Source organism: Onychostruthus taczanowskii, unplaced genomic scaffold (genome assembly GCF_017590055.1).
Source record: "Onychostruthus taczanowskii isolate IOZ18803 unplaced genomic scaffold, ASM1759005v1 scaffold6, whole genome shotgun sequence".
NCBI lineage: Eukaryota > Metazoa > Chordata > Aves > Passeriformes > Passeridae > Onychostruthus > Onychostruthus taczanowskii.
In genome coordinates, this window is record NW_024503679.1 from 5,968,953 (window position 1) to 5,994,196 (window position 25,244).

The 25,244-nt window shown below is 36.3% G+C and overlaps 1 protein-coding gene across 2 annotated transcripts in view; it reads right to left on the bottom strand.

Annotated features, from left to right (window-relative positions):
• The window catches only part of UNC13C (unc-13 homolog C), a 130,016-nt gene that overhangs the window by 48,499 nt on the left and 56,273 nt on the right, over window positions 1–25,244 (bottom strand). For both annotated transcript variants that reach the window (XM_041418919.1, XM_041418920.1), the window contains 6 exons: window positions 23,269–23,419; window positions 20,826–20,894; window positions 19,470–19,559; window positions 18,552–18,680; window positions 9,671–9,804; window positions 3,522–3,607 (listed from right to left, as the gene is read on the bottom strand). In XM_041418919.1, coding sequence (XP_041274853.1) covers window positions 3,522–3,607; window positions 9,671–9,804; window positions 18,552–18,680; window positions 19,470–19,559; window positions 20,826–20,894; window positions 23,269–23,419 — 659 coding nt within the window. The remainder of the gene's footprint in view (window positions 1–3,521; window positions 3,608–9,670; window positions 9,805–18,551; window positions 18,681–19,469; window positions 19,560–20,825; window positions 20,895–23,268; window positions 23,420–25,244) is intronic.

Consider the following 25,244-nt stretch of genomic DNA (forward strand, 5'->3'; position numbering starts at 1 on the left):
GGATTTCCTGCCATATGAAGAGAGTAACAAATCATATGCAACGTTGGTGAAACTCTCTCTCTGTTCTCATTTTTTGCAGCATAAATATGGAATAATTGGGGGATCAGAAAGTGCAAAAATATTACCATCTAGTAAGATCAGATATCTGTGTAAACTAAATGCCAAACAACAATCTGTATTGTATCATGCAAACCACTGATGCTTCATTGACAGCCTGCAAAGAAGAAAAACACCCCAAAGAGACCAAACCTAATGAAGACAATTCTCAAAGAAAAACAAACATGTAATACCTTTTTGATGCAAAATCTATACATGAAAATAATCCATTTGATGAGAAAAAAAAACAAACTGGTGTGAACTCAATTTGTTAAAGTTTGCATAAAACTTCTAACACCATCCAAAAGCTAAACATTTTAATTAACTTAAATTGGAAGAAAATCTAGAATGAAATTATGAACTCAATACCAGATTTTAGTACAGTTTTGTTTCCAAGGCATGTCAGCTTGGCACAGTGCAGTGCCTGATCTTGGCAGCTGTGCAGACCTGAACTGTGCTTTGGGGTGTCCTTTCCTCCCTCACCAAAAACCCAAGCTGTTCTGTGCCAGTTTAGTGCCTTGGTACTCAGAGACATGGCTTTGCTCTTCCCTAGCCAAAGGCCACTGCCATGGCAGCTGCTCTCCCCTCTGACTTCCCCATGCCACAGCAGCAGCCTCCTTGCTGGAGTGTCCTCCAAGGACCAAGGGAGAAGAGAAGGCAGAGGGTGTGTGGTGCTGGCTGGTGCCTTTCACAGGGCTGCTGAGTTGTTCTACAAGAGGAGGTGGGCAGAGGGCACTGCTGGAGAGCAGCAGATCTGCAGTACACACACCCCCTGAGCAGATCCAGGGGGGATTCAGCTGTACAGGGAGAGGAGAGAACCTGAACAGCCATTCTGAACTGCACTCAGGAAAAAGGGAAAAAGAATGGAAAGTGGATGCTCCAGTGTTTGCTGTCTTGCTATTTCCTGAATTTAAGCTGATGGGTGTGGCTGGACATACTTGTGAATACAAAAAGTGGGTAAAACCAGAAACAGGATCTTGGATGAGCTAATCTAATCTTTTTTATCACATGAGCAATCCTTTTGCAAACAATGCTGGACCAGTTCATTGCTTCTTGATTGGATGCAGAAAGGAATCAACTTCGTAGCACAAAAGATACTGCTTCAGGAGATTAATACTAAATTGGAGTAGGGAAAGATTGCAATCACAGCCCTGGACACTAGGTATGAACAGATGGTAGCCTATGTTAATAACTTGGAAGGCAAGAGTGGCATAGCAGAATGCAATGCATTTTAATGAACTCCATTAAAACCAGGAGGACCAACTGTGAACATATTTAAGAGTTTGCTTCTAATCTTATAGAATTTAAAGAAAAAAATATTATTGCCATCAACAACTGAGGTAAACCCTGTTTGCAGAATATCTATTGAAAGAATTTATAATTCAAATCCCAGCAAAGCTGGGTAGAGGATCAGTATACTGATCTATATTTTTTTACTAGTTTTATTGAGGTTCCTGTTTAGGAATGAAATAATAGAAGGTGAAATTTTGTATATTTATAATAATTTATACTAATTTCAAAATAATAACTTACATTAATTTAATTTTTCTTTATTATTATTTATAGACAGGAACTGTTTCACTAATGATTCTGGGAGCAGTTTAGAATTCCTAATGTCAACAATGGCATTTCCTCTCCTCAGAAAGTCAGTATCCACAGCAACACAGAAATGAGATCACATTCAGGGACTGGTCTGGAATATAAAATGTCAAATGCCTTCTACATCTGTCTCTGCAGAATAAAGATTGATATTAACATTAATATTTATTTTAAAGTCCTGATTCAGTCCAAACATCCACAATTTATATATTGTATAATTAAGTCTTTCTTATGAACTTCTTGTTCTATTCTTTACAACCAAGAAACAAACCACAGCTTGATCTGAAGCTGCCTTTTGAGTGATCAGTGTGCTCTAATGAGCAAATAGAGTGAGTGATATTTTGTGGATTATTTCTTTGCAGTGCAGAATGTTTATAGTTCAATGGCTAAAGCAGTACAAGCTCTGGGTACTTGGATGGATGTCCATGTGCAGAGTATAACTACACCCTCAAGGCCATGAAGTTGTGGCAGTTGGTGACTATTAGAAATCCTCAGTAATCTGTGCTCTGTAAGGGAATCACAACACTGAGTTACTGAGCAGCAGTTTTCTGATAGCTGTTCCTGGCTGACAGCCTCTCCACACAGAAGATTCCCTGATGGAACCAGGAATATGCTTTAATTGAAACCAGTGGCTTTCACTTGGTCTTCACATTTCTCAGCTCTTGGAAGCTTTTGCCTTCACTGATCACTCTTAAAGGATGATCTGCCTGATATCCCTTCTCAAACTTGCACTTCTGATTCACTCTGACATGACGACAGAACAGCACTTTGAAACAATAGCTTGAACATCTCCAACCCACATCTAAGATGTCTCATGTCTTCTGTTGTTTTTGCACATATTTTAATTACCTTCCTTCCTTTCTCCTCTGCTGTGCTTACTGAGGAAGTTCCACATTCAAACAACACAATTAACAAAATAAGTAACACAACAGCAGATAAACAAAACAGCTCTTCCACCAATAGCCAATCTAGCCACTCATCTTTTCTCTTTCTATATCATTATGAAAATCTGCCATATTATCAAAGCACCACCGCACTGATATTATCACATTAGACATTCTGGAGAGAATAATGTAGAAGTGTTTCTTCAGCTATTTGGGTTTTGTAATCTTTTATGCCTGTTGAATTGCTTTTTTTTTTTTTTAAAAATCCAACCTCATGTTTCTTCTCACCATTTTCAGACTTGCTCTGTAGTTAGCAGCAGACCTGACTAAAGACAATGCCAGTTTCATGCAGGTATTTTTACTTGGTTTGCTGCAATAACCACGTTTTATTGTGTGTTTGAAGCCATTAGTTGGAGACAATCTGCTATATAGCAAAAACCCCATATATTTGAACAATGGTTACCCACAATATCTTCAGAGATAAAATGAAACTGCATTTGATTCTGCTGGAACTAGAATGAATACATCCTGCCTTTTGAACACAAAAAGATTTAATTACAAGTGTGTGCTTCCTCCATAATTTCATTCCGCAAATGTTCCTTATGGGCAGGTTAACTATTTTCAGCTAGAAAAATCGGAGTGTCTACAATGGTCTCTAGCAAACACATGTGGGTCTCTTTGGACACTGAATGTTTTTATCAGCTCTAAGAAGCAGCATTTCAGGTCACAATTACTTTGTGTTCTTCTTTCACAGATAACTTCATATTATAGTGAAATGATTTGATTCCTTGTAACCCTTCTTTTTCACTAACTTACAAAGCATCTTAAACAAGCACACCAGAAAGCTCGAATCATACACAGAAATCTGATGCCAGGTATCACTTGCAGTGGAAATCAGTCTTGCTGGACTCACTAGTGTAATTAATAACTTGTTCTAATTACCTTCCAGAGCATATTTCATGTCCTGGGCAAACAGAGTCCACATGATTTCAGCACTGATTTTTCCCATGTTCAGCTCTTGAGGGAACCTGCAATCAATCACATTACATCAGCTCACCAGCTGCTAGGAATGATGCTTACAGATGCACAGCAAAAAGACAAATATTTCCACAAAATAATTCCCCTAGTATGCACTTACGGTATCTTATGTTTTGTAACAATTATATAAACCATCCAATCTTCACAAAAAAATTTCCCTCATATGACATTTTAAATCAAGAAACATCCATCTATCTTGCAGATGATTCCTCAACTTTAGATAAATCAGATGGCTTATGAAGAACATGAAACAGTTGGCTCAGATGTTTAGCAGCCACAGGTTTTCCTTAATTCCCTTCTGACACTGGAAAAGAGTGAAGCTGTCTGTGAAGCTATATTGGTTTATATACTCATAGAATCCAATTCACTGAAGACTTCCACCTTGATGTATGAATAAAATAATAAAGAATATAACAAGCAGTGAAAGGCAGATTCTGATTCAAAATTTTAATTTTGGTCTTATGCTTCATATCATCTTTGAGAAGTCCTTTTTAGATACTTTCTTTCTGCTGTTATCAGTTAAGTACTTTTATGCAAATTTTTCATAGATCCCAGCTGCTTCTTATTCAATGCAAAAGAAAGGCCTCAATCTTTGAGTTACCACTTTCACTGCTAACAACTAGCAAAAGCTGGCATTTTAGTGATCAACATCGTGTTTTTGTCTTAAAAAAAGGGCTGTCTTTAATGCAGGTGTGGAACTGACATTAATATGAGCCATTCTGAGGACACAATAGCAGAGCCAGGCAGGTCAGGCAGAAGAAGAGCAGAGGGTATAACACAGAATCTCCCCATGGGGTAAAGCAGTTGTTTATAGCACAGGGGTGCAGTGAGAGCCACACAAATACACCCACAGTTCACCAGGAACACATAAAATAAGGGAATATATTGATGAGGAAATACACAGAGCTGTGTGGCTTTTGTGTTGAGGATATTACACTATATACTAGCAGAGAATTGGATCCAAAGTATTTTGACCTTTTTGTAAAGCACTAATCAAATTCAGAAAATATTCCATAACAATTTCTGTAAAAATGTAAGAATTTTTAAAGGTCTTGTTGACATAGAAAGAATGAGAATTATGTGCAACTTTAAAGTGGTAGCAGTAGGATCTAAGTAATGTATTCATTTTAGAGACCTATTTGACCCTGATCATATCTGCAAAGAAAAAGTACTTAAACAGCTCATTAGTTCTGCCACTTTAATAGGAAGTAGTTGCTAGCTCAGTTCACTGAGCCCTCTTTATGCTAATGACTGCTCAATTAAAGAACTTCATATTAATTCTATTAACACAAAATTTATTTCTGTTCAAAAGCTGAAATGTATTTCAGCTGTCTTAATTTACTTCCAATCCACTCTGTGTTCTCTGTTAGCACCAGACTTGAACTTTGATGGTGTTGCTCTGAGGAAGTATTTGACAGCTGATTTAATATTGACACTGTCATATTGCAAGGCTGGGCCTGATAAAAATGCACTTGTTTGATTAGTGATAAATAGATTTGTCCATGTATTTTAACTTGTGAAAGCACCTGCACACACAAAAAATGCAACTATCAATGTTGATTAAATTAGTTCAACACATCCCACCTGGCTTCAGTTAGGTGAAGTCTAAAACTGGTGACAGTTTTTATACTTCTAACAGACTGGTGGGCATTGCACAGCTGCCAGTCACAGGCATGAGGGAACTACCAGAGGTGTCCTTGCAGTTTACTGTATGTGAGAAGCTGACAAAGCCAATGCACTGCAGAAGCACATAACACATTCCAATGCTAAAGATAAATGGTAACAGAAGCAGGTGTCTTATTAAAGGGAAGGGATAATCAAAGGTCAAATACTAAAGTATCTATGTATGGTGTTTTGTATTATTTGTATTTTATCACCTTATTTTTAGGTAAGAAAACTTTTTCAAACTACTTCAAATTTTGATCCACAAGGAGCAAAATATCAGAGAAATTTCTCATGCAAGTCTGTACACATTACATTTTCTAATCTTTGTAAAAGCTATGTATTTCTGCCCCATAGGCCATAATTTCCCCAGTTTCTATGTCATTCTTGGAATTATATAAAATCTCAGTTTATCCAGAAGAGTTATGTTCCCCATTCATTACCATATCTATGTATTTCCAAAAATACTAAATTGCATATACAAGACAGCCACTTATGTCTTCACTCTATTGATTTTAATTAAGCAAAAATTTAGTGAAAATAGTTCCCATTGGCTAGTGCTAATCAAGGGCAATATATAAAATCACGGATCAATGGAATGAAATTTAACTCAGCTTAAAAAATTTGAAAGAATCAATGTATAAATGAGACATATATAACCCCCAAAGCATTTATCCCAGACAGTGCTGCATGTCTCTAGTTCAACCCTAAAGTCAGAAAATTTTATCATGACAATTAAAAATGCTTTTTCAAAATTTGTGCTGCCAAATCTCCAGTCTGCTACACCTTGAGAATATCAAAGTCTCTGAACCTCAGATGCACTTTCTCAGAATAGCTCATATTCCATACTTGGTTGCTACAGTTTCATCCAGGTGCTAAATCTCACCAGTCCTAGGGGGTGAACATATTCAGTTCTGTGCTGTGCATGCAGCAAGAAGATAGATCACACCATCTGTGGAGGGCTGGCCATGGCCCCTGCTTCACTAACCCTTAAGACAAAAGTTCTATTTGATTTTGGAAAGGATGTATTCTATTTAAACTGTGAGCAAAGAGGTCATTTATTCTTACATTTTGTGCTCTATCCTCTATCTATCCAAAGCTTTATTTTTAACACTTCTTTCCCTGAAGAAAAAATAATGGGCAAGACAGATGCTGTATATGGTCCATCTAACTAATCTGGTCTGTCAGTGTTAAATTGTTACATGAGAAACTACGGTGGGTATGGTGAAAGGATGAGAAAAGCTTTGTTACAGGATCATATTCACAAATTCAATGAAAGAAATGATATTCATGTGCTTCCACATAATAAAGTGTACTTGGTAATGAGGAATATCACTGCATCAAGACACAAAACACATCAGATATACTTTCTATCATGAAAGAAACATCCTAAACTTGGCCTGATGCCATCCAATTCATGAGAGAGTGTACTCTGATTTTTTCACTTCCTTCTATAGTATTTTTTCCACTGGCCTACTTTTCATATGACATATAGGTTACAATTATGCTGTTTCCACAATATAAGTTACTATCCCCAACTTCTCAGAGGTATAAACATCCTAGCTCCTGAAGCATGAGGAAATCTGCTCCTGCAGATTTCATGTGTTAGTCCTTTCCATACATTCCTTTCCATGGAACACAATGTGGTCACAGAGAAAACAGATCCTAACACTGCAAAGATCTGAGGATCGGTAAAGAATAAATTTAAAAGTCTCATTAGAGCTGTCTTATTTCTTAAATTTATACTACAGTGACAACTTCACTGTTCTATGTGCAAAAAAAAAAAAAAAAGAAAAGAAAAAGTGAAAAAAGGGAAGAGACCTGAAGTTTAGATCTTGGTTTCAAAATACAGAAGCATATTTGACTTGAAGATTTTGTCCTTGATTTGATGTTTCTTTTATTAGAATAGATATTTTATTTCGATAGAAATTTCTCCTGTCTCACAGGATATTTAGAAGTGCCAGGAAGCCCTGGATTTGCCTGTGAATCAAGTTTCTAACACATTGTACATTGTTTAACTATTAGAAAGAGGATTTTATGTTTTTCCCTCAAACTTGTCACATTTCTCATGTCATGTAAGAACTGCAGGTTGCCCCCACCCCACTGGGTGGTCTGGTATGTCTGTCAGTGGCTGCAGTGCTTGCTGAGGCCATCATGTCATGTTTGATCTGGATTCATTACCTGATACAGTTCAAACTACTCCATCACAGTGTAATTTGTGCCTCCAAGGAAGATATAAAAATAGGGTTTCCAAAACTGGCTGAGGAGTACAATTCTGAGCAATATTATACAATTGTGAAAACTTTTATCAGAATGCTCTCCTGGGGATCTTCAGTTACCTAATCTCTAAAATAGGATTCAAATGGATGCAGGCCTGAATACACCACTGAGACACTGCATGGCCATATATTTATAATACGGAGTCATATTTTTGCAGTATTCCTGTGTATTCAAGTTATATTTCCCATTCATCTATTTTAACCCATTTCCTTTTCTGGGGTAAGCAGGGAGGAAGAGGCTGTCTTACTTTTTGTCAACAGTTTTTACATGCTGCTTTTGTGTTAGCAGAAGCTTTTCTTTAAAAAAAAATGCATCCAAAGCAACTCTGAACAGTTTTTCAAGTTTTTTCCACCTAGAGCCTCTTCATCTTTTACTTCTGGTGTCTCCTACTTCTGAAAGACATGTTATTCCCTGTGTTCACTCTTTCACTTACAAAACAACAGCAAAAAACAGACAGAAGTCAGAGACACAAGCTCTCTCCCTTAATCTGTCCCAATTCCGTCCACTCCTGATTCTCTTTTCACATTTTACACAATCATTCATCTGTACTTCAGGGAACCTACTAATCCCCTTAGAGGAACTCTGTTCTTTATGCCTTTACTTTCTCCCTCACATTTGTATAAAAATAGAGCTAGAACAAATTTTACGATAATTAACCCACAATTACACTTGTTTAATTTCAATGAAGAGACTGAAATGAATCACATATATATATTTGTCTCAATTATATATTTTACAATGACTGTATTATTTGTACAGCCTGTCAGACAAAAGGTTGAGCTTTCATTAATGGAGAAACTTGACACTACAACATAAAAATGGAGTAAGCAGGAAAAGCATTTTCTTTCCTCTATAGGGTAAGAACCTATTCCTTAACAAGGTCAGTGCAACAGATAACTGAACAAAGAAATGCTTATTATCCAGTACTGAAGTAATACTCTATTTATTTCAAGTAAAGGAAGGAGTTAGAAGTCAATGAAATATTTTTCAGCTTCTGGTTATCACCAGGAGATTTTTCTGCCACTTTTACCATGGGGCCACAAATAGAATGGTACCTTTTATCAACAGACAAGCACATCTCAGTGTACAGAGTGCCTTTCAGTATCTACACTATTTTGGCTGAAAAAAACAGATTGTTCCTGCTCCCCTTCAGAGCATTCAATTAAATGCAATTGCAGAAACCTATATTAATTGTTTAGTCATAATACAGATGTAGATTTCAATGTTAACTTTTGCAGAAGTCATCACAGCCAGACTATGCCCAGGCTTTCTGCAATCTCTCTGTAAAATGGCTCCAAAGAGCTAAAAAATTTCCCCAGGGCTTCATCACGTCACATTTCAATTGGTGCGAGGCTCATTTCTCCAGCTGTAACATGTGAGACATGTTCCTTTGCACTCTTTCTATATATGTCATGTTCAAACCCCAGCACTGCCTTCTTTTCCTGTGTTTATCAATTGTTTCTCTCCTTTCTACTCATGTATCAACCTTAAGTTATTTGACTTGTCTTGGTTATTGATTGTACCTCCCTCATCTGCTACATCTTCGATTCTGAGAAGTCAAATTCCATCTCTGGGGTACTGCTCTCCACTTCATACACTTTCAAGTCAGTCTGGCCAGCCAATTACAAATTCAGATAAGGTCTTTGTGTGAAGTTCTTTTTTTATTTTTTTATTTTTTTTACAATTACATGCCTAGAAACCATACCTAAAAGACTTTCAACATGACTTGAACACCATGTGTGCCACGATACTCCCATACCATCAATATCATCACACTGAAAATTTCTTTCACTGAAATGTCACTGACATTTCCCTTCTCTTCATTTATCTCTCATGTAGAATATTTTCCTACTTAATGTTTTGAGATGACTCACATATCACCTGTCCTTAATGTTCCTAAACCAGAAGAATTCCTTCCCATTATCAGAGCACTAAGTTTTAGATTATACAGAATGTTGCATTGACAAACTATGTCAATGCAACATTCTGTATAAAAATATCTACCTAGTTTCTATTTAAAATACAACTTCTGATTCAGGTGTATTTCTTGTCCTTTTTTTAATAAATTCATGATTCTTAATCATGAATTTTTAGGGAAAGTAATTACTTACTGGTTCAAGATTGGTGTATATGCTGTTTTATCTTCATCTATAATGGTGACCATCAGAGTAATCAGCTGTGCCCAGAAATCCAAATTCTTTGTTGTTGGTCCCTGCTCTTCTTTAGGAACTTCTTGTTTCTTACTCTGTTAAAACAAGATTGAATATTTTTTATTAGAGAAAATATTATGGGAGTTCCACCTATAGATTATTCCTTGGTTGGGAAGAGTGACATACTAAGAATCTTGAGAAATTTTGGACCAAGACTGGCTAACCAGCAGAGCAGAACATATGAAAAACTTTACTTGGCTGTTCACAAATATAAAGAACCATAGTACAAAGATTGTCATGTCAGCAAAGGAGATCAATAGAGACTTGGTTTTTAGTGCATGCTCACACTGTAATTAGATACATTATTAAATTCTTTGCTGTGCTGAGACTCAGCAAAGGTAGAATTGCCTGTTGAGGCAGAACTTTTATACCCAACACAATAAAGACTGAAAAAATCAATGCTGAGGAGTGTTTAATGTTTTGTTTTTTTTTTTTTTTTTTTTTTTTTTATATGCTGAAGGTATTCAGCCTTACAGCTGCTTATGATGTGTGGTCTAAATGAAGAAGCAGTTGAATTTCCCTTTATTTTATTGAGAATATTATATTCTTTAATTTTACTAAAATGCATTTACAGACAGACTTTGTCTCTACAATTTTTATTTATGAACTCTTAACCTAAAATTTCCTAGGCAAAAGTATTTTGCATTCCTTTGCTTGGCAGAAGGATCAGATTCCTTATCAATGTCCAATAAATAACTTCATTGTAGGGATCCAAATATGAAAAGAAACATTTTTAATTCTGTATGGACACATACATGAATAATTTCTGCCACACAGAGCTATGCCTGCACATGCTAGATCTACACATGCTTTTCTACACTGCTGTGTGAGATTGAAAGGGGTCTCAGTAAGTCAGAAAACAAACATGCCTGTGATCCTGCAAGTTTAAACACATATTCCCTGTACTTCTCATTCCTAGTCCAACTATGAACACTTCAATGGACCTGGTATATTTTTGAAAATGCCTAACACTACATTAGCGTCACAGTGAATTAATTAAATGTTAATTTAACCCCAATTAACTTTTATCTATGAATAGCATTTAGAATGGTAGAAAGGGAATTTCAACAACACCTATTTGAAACCATTTTTGTGGCCACTGTGGAATATTTTAGACAAGTATCATTAATCACACTGCTATATACTCAGATGAACTGCAAAGGGTATCACCTCAGTGTCTAAAGCAAGAAAGAAAGCTCAGAAGCAGGTCAAAGGATGGTGGGTCTGGTGTCACCAACAATTAACAACTGTGCATGCAGGTGACAGTGCTTTTCAAAACAGAAATGAACATTAGAGCATTAATAGCACTCATAAGGGCTTTCCCTGATATACATTATATTTTTACTAAAAAGGCCTTGTTTCTATATCAAAGATGTAGGTCTACCATTTTTTTTTCTCAGAAGCTTGTTAAATCAAACCAACTGAAAGGCAGCTGTAGAAGACAAAGCCACCTCATATGTAGCTCAACATCTTATCCAAGAACTCTATTTCACAGCAAATGACATGTAGCTGAGACAGCTTTTCACGGCTGTGAATGTGAATCACAGAATGCAAAATTTGGTTCTTTAACAGAGATAGCAAAAAGTAACTGATTTGGAAAGTAATAGTTGCACAAGGAAGTCCTTTGTACAAAAATTCTCTGGAAAAGAAATCTCTTTAAAATCTGTATGACCTTTTCAAAAGTCCAAGAGAAGGTATTTTTAAAATAGTCTCACATTACAGATGTAGTTTTATGTCCTGAACAGAAAGTGTATACTCTGTCCATCCCTAGTTGTTACTTCAATTCTTTATCCTAAAATCTACCTAGCGTGTTAGACATGCTCAGAATAATTCAAGCTCTTTTTACCTTATTATTGTCAGCACTATTATTTGCTTTATGTACAACAGAAGACTTTGTAAAAGCATTATAGAATTATGGAATACGCTGAGTTGGAAGGGGCCCACAAGGACCACAGTCCAGCTCTTGGATTCCTGCACGGGGCAATGCCCCAAACCACACTGTGTGTTTGACAGTACTACCCAAGCTCTGGCTTGGAGCAGTGCTGTTATAATGAGGTAAAACAGTGGTGGAAATTTGATTTCAATTTAGATTTATTTTTCACTTTAATTATACCCATTTGAAAGAAACTGTCAGTGTAAAGGCATGAACTAAATAGCTGATATACCTAATTAGAGCCACACTGGAACAAATACAGTGAGAAGATATAGGAGACCCTAAATACTGCTTATTATTGTAGAGGGTGGTAACAATGAGAATTTTTTAAAAGTGCAACTGAAAAGGTCAAGAGGAACATAAATTCTTGATATAGCAAGATGACAAAATGATTAATTAAACTTATGCTATTAGTGGTTCTTAATTTCAAAATAAAGGAGTTTCTGAAGTTTCCTGTCTTCTATTTTTGTTTGATACAGCACTGAACAAGCTCAAATCACAGACTGCTCTTCCAGTAACCAAGAGACCTTCCCAAATACTGATATGAATGAAAGTTTGCCAATCAGCAGAATAACTTTCTTTTCCCTGAGCTTTTTCACATGGGGAAGGTTATTTAAAATATCTTGACTTCCTGTAACATCACTTTGGATGACAATGCTGTCCACATGCACACACAGAACAGTGAAGATGTCCTGTGCCTTAAGATGTCCTGTACTTAAAAGCTCAGTAAGTGACTGGCCAAAGGCACAACAATGATATTCCTAAGGGCTTCTGCTGGCAGATCAAACAAGCAATGAGAGCACATGATTTCTCATCAATAAGACAGGTTTTTATACTCTTATATTAATTGAATTGGGTACTTATTTTCTTTAGGATTGCCCTAGAGCGGTAGCAAACATCTTATAAGAAAAGTGTCTTTATGAAGAAGTCACATTACTACTTAAGATTCACAGATACAGTAAGTACTGGAGATTCTCTGTGGGTTTTTTTAATGCAACATCCAAACTAGATAACTCTGTTTTTTGCCATGGAAGACATCAAAATCAGAAAGAGGAAGTGTGTAAGAGCAATTTTTCATAGGATATGAATCAAAATAAATTATTTGCACCGAATCATGTTTTTCTCAATTCCCTTTTACTGTCAATTTCCTAGTCACCTGAATTCATATGCAAGCAATGGATCATGCAGCACAGAGCCTCGAAATCATTACTGGTGCTTTGATATTCTCTTAAAGAGAAAAATGAAATGTAGAGGGAGTTTTCTGAGTTTAATGGGAAAAAAAAAGGCTAAACTGTTGACAAACAAACATTTTGTACTCTAGAAAAGTGGCTGAGAGTGGAGAAAGCAATCTCAGACCCAGTGTGAAGCAAGATTAAAATCTACATCTCTATTACCCTGAGACAAATCTGTAAAGCCTGGTCTGAGAAACACAGGGCTTTCAACTTCTCCCATCACTGATTTCACCAGATCACAGGATGAATGTCTAGTTTAATTTTCTTTTTTTTTTCTTTTGTTATGTTCTGTGCAATCAATACCCATTATTATCTATGTGTCTTTGATAAATTGAATCCTGTGATATCAGAAAGTTATATATTGCTGTCTGCTGCAAGCCCCAAGCTAGGTTTCAGAATACAATATTTTCTATATAAAAAATGATACAGTGGAAACTCATTGGAAACCAACACAGTAGTCTTGATTAGCACAAGGCTACAGAGGGTAACTTTACAGACCAGTTTTAGATAATGAAATATTAATTTTAACAATTCTTCCATATTTTAAACTGCATATTTATTACTTATATTACATATAACACTATTTAATTTAGAATCACCAGCAAATATACAATAAGCACTATATATAAAATATACACATATGTAGACATCCACATAGTAAGCCTACCTATTTTTAGAATTTTATATAATTTTTAATGATATTTTTAATATCTAAAAGAATGAAAATTTGGCCCTACAGAATTTACTCAAGAGAGCCTAAAGCCAGAAACCATTTGCAGACATGCATTCAAAACCTGTGAGAGATTTCCCTGTGCAGTGCTGTTGCACAGTAACTATCTCCTAAACCATTAACTTATTGAAACTGAAACCCTATTTGAAGAATCATCATAGAATCACAGAATGTTTGGGTTAGAAGTAATGTCAAAGATCATCTTTTTCATTCCTCTTGCTCTGGGCAAGGACAACTTCCACTAGACCATGTTGCTCAAAGTCCCATTCAAACTAGCCTTGAACACTTCCAGGGATGGGGCACCCACACCTTCTCCAGGCAACTTTACTTTATGTATTCTCCAGTACCAACTGAAGTGGAACAGAATTCTTTTGGATTAATTCACATAAAGAATTGTCAACCTTTTTCTTCAAGGACTGGCAGGTGAAAGGAGCTGGTTTAACTGGTCTGTGTTTAGGGCAGTGTAACAGGCGTAGCTCCCCTTCAGTGGCCAGCCAAGTGATACCGTGGTTTTGATCTGACCCACCCCCCCAGACGTGTTCTACTTCTGCAGGGAATAGGTGGAGGAAGACCAAAGTGAGCCCCTCACTTATTGCAAGCTCTTTGACTTTCTAACCAGTGTTCTTAGATAAGCTGCTAAGAAGAAATTATATCTGTAAGATCTGGTCTTCTTCTGACAGAGAATTCTCAGAATGGGGTTGGAAATATCATAGCACAAAATGCATCCTTCTGTTCTGAGGAAATTTACTAAATGTTTTTCTGTTACTGTGGTTGACATGCTGCCTATCAAACACAATGCTGTGACACAAAGAGAGATCTCTAAGTACCCTCTGCATGTCAGATTTGAAGAAGTCAGAACCTTTTCAGTGAGTCTAAAGCAATATGTAAATATAACAAAGGGCCTCACAAGAATTATTACTTGACACTGAAATTTGCACGCCTGAAAAATAGGACTCTGTAGTAAACAGCTTTTGCTACTGCACTTTATTTCCCACTTCATGTTTCTGAATGCGCTTGAAAACCACAGATCACAGTCATGCTTCAATTCTTGAAGTATTTCTATAAGAAATTAATAATCTAACAAAATTTTTTTGTCATTTACACTAAAGAGAAAAAAGTACACCTTCAAAAACAAGTATGAGGCTGGGATTCCCAAATCCCAAATGGAAAAGTGACCAGGGCTCACAACTGAGTAAAGCAAAACTGAGCCAGCTCCCAAAGCACAGGCCATCCATGTGCTCATCCACAGCTCCGACTCCCAGAGCTGGGATGTTTTTAGCTCATTATCAACCCAGCACAAGGTGCTGTACCCCTGTGAGAGATGAATGGCAAGGGCAGAGTACTGTGCTGCTGCAGCTGTACCACCCCTGGCTCCTGAAGGAGTCAATTGTTCTTTGCTACCTCCTGTCTGCACCAAGCTGTGCTGCGACAACATGCAGAGCTGAGACAAGACTCAAGTAAAGGTCTCTAATATCAGGTAGAATATCAGGCCTGTTCTGATGAGCTGCTGTCAAATATAAAGTACTCCAGTGTTTTATTCCAGTATATTGGTGCTATCAGTCATGAAATTATTTGTACTGATCAAGAGCTCTTCAGATAACATGAAGAGTATGGTCTGCATTTCACTGGTGTCACTCAGTGGAGAAGACTGCAAAAAGAATTACTGAAGGGACTTCAGTCACTGTGAGCACCAGCCAGGATTTCAAAATTTGTTTTCTCAAGAAAACAGAAAGAGTGACATATCTGTAAATTGAGTCAGAAAGCTATCAAAGTGCTTCCTAAACTACTTCTCCAGGATGTTTTTTTAACCTAGGATAGCTAAGCACTCAGATAACGATTAATTAAAAAGAGAAAATACTGCATGCCCTGCATAAGGAGCTAGATTGTTCTTCATCAGAGGGCTTTGTCTCCAATAATGAGGACAGCAATATACATGTCAGTAAGACTGTCAAGCTATCATGTTTTACTGTCTGTGGTAGTCATTGGTTTTTTGCCATCAGCTGTTCTTTGTATTCTGGTGTGGAACTGCAGCATGACATTTTTGCATACTGCTAGCATTTGCAATGCTTCACCCCAGGAAATATCCTCAGGGGTGATATTTTGCTGTAAGACATTAGCTTTTTAACGGTGATTTCTGCCTGACACAAAGGTAGAGAGTAATAAAAAGAGAAATTGGAGACTGCTGAGCATATTTTGTGCTTTACTTTTTGTGTTTATTGTGGCAAATATCCAAAAACTCCAGTTCAAGCCCCTCAATTTTAACAGTCATTGCTCTATTTTCACCCCAAAATGAATCAATCCCACACAATCAGACCTGAAGCATATTTTCTCAAAATACTGTGGCAGGCATCTCTGAGGATTTTAGGTTGCAGCCAAAAGCAATTGCAGAAGGTGGTTACCCTGAGTTACACACAGACACACCCTGAGCGTGCAGGGGCCTCAGCAGGACAGCATCTGCCAGTCCTTCCCCTGAGTGAGGGCCGGTGCTGACCTACATAAGAACCATTCCTTGTTGCTGTGGGCTCACTGATCTCAGTTCTCAGTCTCACAGCTCACAGTTCAGCTGTGCAGCAAAAACATGAACCTCCTGTGTGCAGAGCCATGCTAGGATGAACTCCCTCCCTCTGACGGGAGGGGACCTCACCTGGTGGGGAGAGAGCAGAGATAAGGGAAGGGTACTGAAGAAGGCTTAACGGTGGAATCTGGTCTAACCTGAGAGGCTTGGACACAATGCTAATGAAATGTTAATTACAATACTGGTTAATGCTTCATTATTATAACAGTGGTGCCACAAGCCAGTCACCTGAATTGACTGGAAAGCCTCCAGAGCTATAGGTTCAAACAAGCTGCATACTCAAGTGTTCTTAAAACCAAATGCACTTTCGGATATAATGATAGGAAACCATAAGAGGATCATGCTGAACAAAGTCTCCTTGTACAACTCAAGAGCTGATGCAGAATTCAGGTAGTCTTTTGAATTCATTTTACTCATCTCTCTATTAAAGAGAGTTATATTTCTGAGAATTGTGTCCCACCTTCTGGGAAAGAAATTTTTACCGTCTGGCATTAAAATTACATGTGATTGTTGAATTTTTTTAAATGTGATTTGCTGTTAGAAATAAATTGAGTGCAATCCATTTATTTTAAATTTTGCGTTTTACACTTCACTAAAGTTTCTTGCACTGCTTTGTGATTGTAACTGTACAGAAAATTGTCTGCTTAAATTTTCCATATAAAACTGCCCCTGCTGGAAATCTTGTCAACGAGAACTCAAGAGGTGCAGAAATACAGTGAAATGCAGTTAACCTAGTCTTCCACCAGAGTGAATACTTGTGGATTTTTAAAATTTTTTTCAGGACTTCTTATTTCTCCACCATTAAGTAGAGTTGTGTGAGAGTAAAATATAATAACAACACTGCCTGTTCTGCTTCAAATATAATTTGGAGAGAACCCTTACTTAAGCAAGTTTTACATTCTCTACCAAGCAGAAAAGCTGTAATATCTCTGCACTTTAAAACCATATTTTAAAATAGACAGGCTAAATGACTGTATGGATTCACATTAAAAAGTTGCGAATTTTTGAATACAGATAAGCTTTTGCAGTTGTCACAATGCTTTGCAGAGGTAAGACTTCATCACTTGTAGCTGTTTACTGAGGACTAGAATCTACTGATAAACTGCAGGCTTATGTAATACCCAGCCTAGCAGCATTTCATATTATATTTACCAGGCAAGATCAAATTGCTGCAGAGTAAACGTTAGCGAGAAAACAGAACAGTTTATGACGTAAATAGACGTGATGCCTGAAGCTGCTCCTTCCACTAATTTATACTCCTACTCAGCCTACAATGTAATCTGTTGTGGGATAAACACACATCAGCACTAAGTGTGGAGTGCTTATTGGTGCTGGTGAGAATTTCTTACATTCAAAGATATAATTAAGTTTTCTCACACAACAGGAATCCAACGTGAGAAAATAAATTCTCATTTCAGAAATGCTGAATAGCAAATATCACCTTTCCTAAAACACAGGAATTCATATTCTGGATTTAAGTGAAATATCTTTCACTTAATAAATAAACTCAAGTAAATTTTATTAGTATGAGTGTTCATATTAATTATACACACACAAAAAAAGTGCATTCGCCAAAGATCTTAGTTAATTCTGTTCAAGGCTGGAATAGTCACAGAACTACCATTTTTGCAGTGTACCATCCAGAAAGCAAATCTAATGTACAGGTGGTAATATGATAAAGAAGAGATGCTCCTTTAAGACAGTAATTCATTCTAACATTACTTATAGAATGACCATATTACATTAAAAAATAAAAAGTATTCTCAAGGATTTTGCATGATGTTTGGAACAAAACAAATGCTATAATTATTTTGCATTGATAGCTCAACCTGACAGACTAATACTAAGAAATCCTCTGCTTTCTTAAAGCAGTTGCTAAGGCTTGGATCCAAGTATGCATCATACTAAAACATAAGGCTGAAAAGACTATATAATTTTCAGCAAATTACATTTTTTTTCCTAAAGCTACAGAAGTGAAATGTTAGATTTTAAATAACTGTTTTCCTGTTACAGATCTTAAATGAACAATAATCAATAAATCATCTTCCGCAAAACCACTGGACAATTTCACAGTCATGTCCAACTTGATGACTACATTATGGTCATGTGTCCATTTTGCAATTCATGTTAAACATTTTAGAGTTCATAGCTGTCTATGGGTGTTTTTATGGTATGTTGTTCCTCCATGCATAAATAAAATGAAAATCTGAGTGCTTTGATATGAAGGAGCACCAGAAGACTTTCTGTTTACTAAAGGCAAACTAATAATAATGATTGAGGAATAGCACAGAACAAGTTCATTTTGACCTTACCTGATCCACTAATTGGGAGTAGAGATCATAGCAATTGTCAAAAATGTATTTATAAGTTGAATCCAGGCAGGCTTTTACACAGTCTTTTACCACAGTACTGGCTCGAGGGGGACTCTGCAATTCCAGGACCTAATTAAATATTTAATAAATGGAAGAATGTCAGAATTAGATTGAACACAAAAAATCCAAGTGTTGGAGTTCTGTTATACAGGATAAAAAGCGCTCAAGTAAAGCAATGATAAAAATAATTAAAAATATGTTGAATTAAGGTTGATTTAGTTCAAAGATGCATTAAAACACTTGCAGTAAGATTTTATCACTAAGTTTTATTTAAATTAAATATTTATATGATGAAAGAGGCACATGTGCCCAAGAGTTTACATCTTTAAATCTTAGGTTTTACATTTTATCAAGTTTTTTATTATTTAGGAAATATTTAAACTGTAAAATTTGTGCTTTCCTTTGAATGAGAATATCAAGCCAAATAGCAGTTATTTATTTAAAGCAAAGGGTTCATCTTTTTAGTCCATTTCAGGAGACATTAATTTAAACTTTAACTTAATGGATTATTTTAATTCTCTTTATGCAGTTGCCTAATGCAATGAAATCACATGCTAAAGGTTGCTTTGTGTTTTTCTTTTCTCATTCAGTAATATTAATGTGTACCATTCCATTCCAAAAATATTTTCATGCTTGACCACTTAGATCTCAACCTTTGGAGAGACTAAAGCAAACAGTTATCAGATCTATTTTGCTGTTTGACTTGTGATTTTATTATATCAGTAGAAAACCCTTTTTATATATGACTCCTAAGGAGTTCAGCTAAGTATGCTTTATGTGACTTGACTTTAAACTAATTAAAAAGGTAATTTTTTTGTTTATTTCAGGAAATTTATTTGTGCAAGTAAAGGACAATACCTTCATCCGAAAAAAAGTAATGCTGGTAAGCAGATCCACAGTTGATTTCAGATCTTGGAGTCTTTCAGAATTGCTGGCAGGAAAATTATCCTGATGATCAGGGAAAGAGGAATCGTGCAAGATTTGAGTTACAGGTAAAATCCTTGAACAACTAGTTAAATACTCTCAAAGAAAACAAAGTACTGTTTGGAAGGATTAGAGATGTTCACGTTGCCCGAATTCTGCCTGTGAGATAGTTAATGATGAACATCCCTTGGACATCAGTAGGAACACCTTTGATAATGCTCCTGCACTTGTAATATGAATAATTCAAAATATTGTGATATTTCCAAAACATGGATGGAAAAAAAAATTGACAAGAAGTTTGGGAACGGTTGCTACTGAAAATAATTTATGGGTTTTACATGGCTCATACATCATTTCTAGGCATAAATGCAGTTGTAAGCTTAATGTGGAAATAATATATTAAATTTTTGCTATGATCTCTGGGTTAACAGAGTGAAGTGGTGTTACTTAAGTAGCTTCCTACTAATGAAATATCAGCCTCATGCTACGATACTGTCTGGACAGCATTCTTCAAAATGAAAAGATCCTAGCATGAACATATCTCCTTCATGAAGGATATGGTCTTAAAAATGAAGTATGTGCAAGTTCCTTTCTCTCTAATGCCTTGGGGTTCTTTTAAATATTCCCTTTCTCCTCCAGTTTTGGAGAGCAGGCCACATGAACAGACAAATCCTTGACCAGGAGGCTGCCACTCCTAGAAGCTAAAAGGAGAGCCACATGTGATGAAGCCCTGACTTAGACATTGTCCAAAAGTTTCATGATCCAGTGGACTGGAGAAGGAGAGGGAGATCAGAACCAAATGGTAAGTGGCAGGTACCCAGTGCCTGCTTTCCTGAAAGGCTGGTTTTGGAGCACAGCTCAGTGGAAGGAGATTCCATGAGGCAGAAATGAAACTAATTCCTACCAAACAGAAAAACAAGGAGACAACTTTTTCAGCATTACCAGGATCTCAGCGTGCAAGTTGTAGCAAAGATGTCAGGCTCTCAGAAAAAATACAGCAGTAACTGCACTTTGCACTACCTGAGTCAGTGAAGGTAATTCCCAGATGAATTAATTTAATCAACTTAAAACCAGCTATAGACCAATTTAATCAAAGTTGTTGAATACTACTCTTTCTTGAATATGTGATAATCCTTTGACCCTTTCTTAGCTTTTGAAATGAAAATATGAAGTTTTTTCTTTTTGTCAGATTGGAATAATATTGGTGTTAAACAGCTTAAATTCTGTAAAATTTTGTTCCAAAGGATTTGGGGGTCTCATGTTGACTCAGATAGAATATGTTGTACATACCCTGTATTTAGATAAATCAATCCTCAGAGAATTGTGCAATTGATCCAGCAGCTTTATGAACTTTTCTCTCTGTAAAAAGAATACAAGAACATGTTGCACTAGAATTTGCAGGTTCCTGTAATTGTTGAGGGTTTAGAAAGCTTCTTTCCAGTCTTATTTGAAAATCAGTTTGTTTTCCATTATTTCATATACGAGTGATGGTTTGAAACACTGTGTTTCAAGGCTAGGTGATGCACTTCTTTCACTTTATTTTCCCTTTCTGTGTTGCGTACCTGGTATGCATTAAACACTGTGCAGCTGTGAAATACGTTAGGGAGGTCACAAAGATTTTATAATGCAACGTTTTCCTGTCTTATATTTGCCTTGCAACTGACTAAACTCTTGAAGAAACCACCCTCCACTTCCTTTAATAAGTAAGAAATGATGCTCATTTACTACAGAATTTGGTGCAAAGGTATGACTGAAAATTATACTTCTGAAACAGTGGCTTTTGTAGGAATAAATTAAGTAATACTAATACAATGAAATTATATTTTTTCATTTCAAATGTGAAGTTTAACTTGTTATCTTGATAGATGAAGGAGCAGGGAAAGTATTTTGCTGTGAGATTTCCAGCTGAGTTGTGCCATTCTCAGGTAATACTAATGAGTTTCTAATTACCATGTTAGAACATATTCCATAGTCTATTGCACAAAACTGTGAAATCTCAGCCTATGTGAAAACAACAGACTTCTGAAGAAGCAGGAGCTGATAGCTCTCAGGGTGCACTGATTGTATCTGTACCATTCCTCAAATGTGATGATCAGGAATTTGAAAGCAGAGTCTGTGCACTGTCTCTCATCAGTGGTGTTCTAACCTACAACAAACCCCTCCAATTTGGCACAGTTCCCTTAAGGGATCAATCAAAAGAGAACTTTTTTATCATGTTATAAAGCTCTACTGAAATATTCAGTCAGCCAAATCATTCCCAGCTGTAGCCTCAGGACTAGAATTTGAGATGTTCTTTTTGATAAATGATGTGCAGCTATTCACTAACAAATGCCTTTTGACCCAGGAGAGAAGAATAATCTGATATTTTGCCTATAAGTCAATTGTTTGAAAAAAGAGCTCCAAATCTCTTTTAGTGATGCCTACTACTCTTTTTCCATCCATCTGTTGAACTATGAATTGGATTGGAATTGCGTCAGAGGCAAACTGTCATTACCAGCAGAGAAAGGACTTAATCTCTGCCCAGTCTGAGGACAAATGTAGTTCTGATCATTAGAAAAATAGGAAAAAAGGATAAAAATACAGCAAAGCCATTCTAAATTTCAGAAGTTGCATCGAAGTCAAAGGTCGAATAAAGCTTGAACATTGAAAGAGAAGACTTGTTTCCACAAAGATGTTAAGTAATTCTCGGTTTACGCATCCAAATGTATAATTACATAATTTTATCTTGAATATATGAAATTCATAATTCCTCTATTATTCTAATACTGGAGAAAAGTACTAGTGCCTCTAACACTACTTCAAATAAATTTTTTAATTTGAAATTTTAATGAGTATTTAATAAATTTTAATTATGATTAATATTTTATTTCATGTCAATAAATGGTATTTCATGAAAACTGTAACATCAAATATATCTTTGATATTAGCCCTACAAATAAAAGCCTAACTAAAAAAACAGGAAAAGGAAAGAATAAAAGTACCTTTCAGCATAAGATTGTGTTTATACCCTCTGCATCATGCATAATACTAGAGCTATGAAGACAACCTCTTTGAATTACTGCTCTGCCTTACTGCTCTCAGTTCCTCTGAGAGTAGGTGAAGAAATCAGAATAAGGAGTGAATGGACCTTTATTTATTATCATGTTCAAAGACTAGTCCACGCTGTGAGATTCTTATCCACAGAAGAAAATCTAGCAATAACAAAAGAACTATTACCACATACTGAAATGCTACTATTCCTCCTAAAATTCCTGATACCTAAATCCAGGACTTGGGCAATTCACCAGAAAAAATTTCAGCAAAAATAAGAGAAAGTCAGTTATTATGGATCCTTGTGAGAACAGCAGCATTTATGGCTACATCCACTAGGTTAACATGAGTTCACTGATGACACAGCCCAAGAAAGGAATCACATCCAATACGTAGTCTAATGTAGTTAGCAGTTTGCAAGGCCCACTGCAACAAATCAAAAACCTGTTTGTTGGAGATTTTAGTACTGTGAACGTATGCCTGTGCTTTCTACCCTCTACACCTCACAAGGATCTGAACAGCATCTTCTCTGGCTTTTATGATGATTGATTTTAAAGACTCAGGGTAAAATTTTCAAAAGCTAACAACAACCCTTACTCTTTAAAATGAGTAATTAAAAAAATTCAATGTAGAAGTTAATATGTAATATAAATATAGGGGAAAGAAAGGACCAGAACTCTATTAAAAAAGAAAATCTACTTACCCCAAAGTTAGTAGCAGCAAAGCGATCTGAGGCAGATACATTAGTTGCTGCTGTGGTGTGAGCATAGAAAGCATTTATATTGGCCAACAATGTACTCATAACTGCTGGAACACCAGGGCACATGTATTTAGAAGAGAGACAGGAAAAGTGCCTGAAATTCAAACAAACCAACAGTTATTAAAGATGGCAGGGAACCTGCTTCTTCTCCCTTTATAATTTCTTTCTAACTCCAATGATGTAACTTTCAGGCTACCTCCTGAAAATTGTACAGATGTATATGAGGAAAATCCAGACATGTTTGGTACAGTTACCACTTGTTGTGCACGGATATTTTCAAACTGGCCACATTAGATTCACATTCAGTTCTTACTCTGTTAATCCTAAACACAAAAACATGACTTAACTATTTAAATTGCTATTAAACAAAACATTCATTATTAAAGAAAACCTAAAAAGCAAAATCTAACTCGCCATCATGAAAAGTCAAAGAGATCTATAGTAGAAAAAGATTTAATTGTTGCCAACTAAAAGACTCAAACCAGCATTTTAGTGTGGCTTTTATTTTACCCTACATTATTAATGAAAGGTGCTTCAAGCACTTTCTGGGTTCGCCTTGATTTGAATTAGGCCATAACTGAAACTCTTCCACTTTGACTCAGGCCAGTAAAATTTAGGTAATCAGTCTGTTAAACTCGAAGCAGCCAAAACTAGAGGTGCAATATAGCAGCACTGTTTACTTGTTTAATGAAACAGGAGATGCCTGCTGGAAGCATACAAAGAGCTTATAACACAACAAAACATGAGAAGTACAAATGAATGAAAGATCTGACACATGAGGAGGGTGAACATCATCATTGCAAACACAAATTCCTAATTTTAAGAACTATAATTAGGCAGGATTGAGAGAGGGAAAGGGCTAAAGACTAAATGTACACAAATAGGAAAGAGAATGAGGGGGATTAGGAAAAGATGGTGGTAAAAATGGGCGTACAAAGAGAAGAAGATTAAGAAATTCCAATCAGGCTCTGTATGACTGAAGGTCCTGATTTGGCCACATGCTCCTCTTAGCTGGAGACTCTGGCTCCTCTCTCCTGTTCCTCCTCAGGAGCATAAGGCAGAGCAGTGTGCTGGGCCTGAACCACCTGAGCACTAGTGCCCTTCCAAGAAAAAAATTAACACAAAGTACAATTGAACTCTCCTGCTGAACTTAAGCCAAATACCCTTAATTAGTGTCACTGCCCAAATCACCTTTCAAGGCATTATTCAAGATTATTTTCCTGTGGGGGCAATTATTAAATGCTATTATCTGCATTTTACATAACTGAGAGAAACTGCTCAAAACTACACAGAAACTAAGCACATGGGCCAGGACTAGAGCTGAGCATTCCCAGCTATGTGCTCATGGAATAGTGTTACCAAACCTTTAATTCATTGCCAGTATTTTCAAGAAGTGCATTTGAAGACTGAAATGTGAATTCAACAAAAGATAAAGCCAGTTCTCTACCCCTCAGAAAAATCTTTCAAAACATATGTCACATGTTTTCTGTCAGGTAGAAGAATAGTACTTTCTTTTGTAATAAAATAAAATAACGATGTCAGGTGGTTCTCATCAATAAAGGTAACATTTAAAGCTAATAAAAATATCTCCTTATCCACGAGTAAGTTTGGGAAATATACATAGGGATGATCAGAACCAATTATCAAAATTTGATAAAATAATTAATACTTTTAATACCGATGAACTTTAATTTCCAAAAGTAGTGCAAATTTTAGTGGACTTAAAGGTCCTTAGTGCATGAGTAACATCAATCTGGAGATACAAAGGCACTAATAACCCCAGTGGCCTTAGAGTCATACATGTAACACATGCTCTGCTGAGGGAGGAGGCAGGCAAAAGGAGCAGTCAGCAGCAAAGCAATCACTGAGATTGTCTCAATTGCCTTCAGGGAACATGACAGACCATGGAAATATTGTTT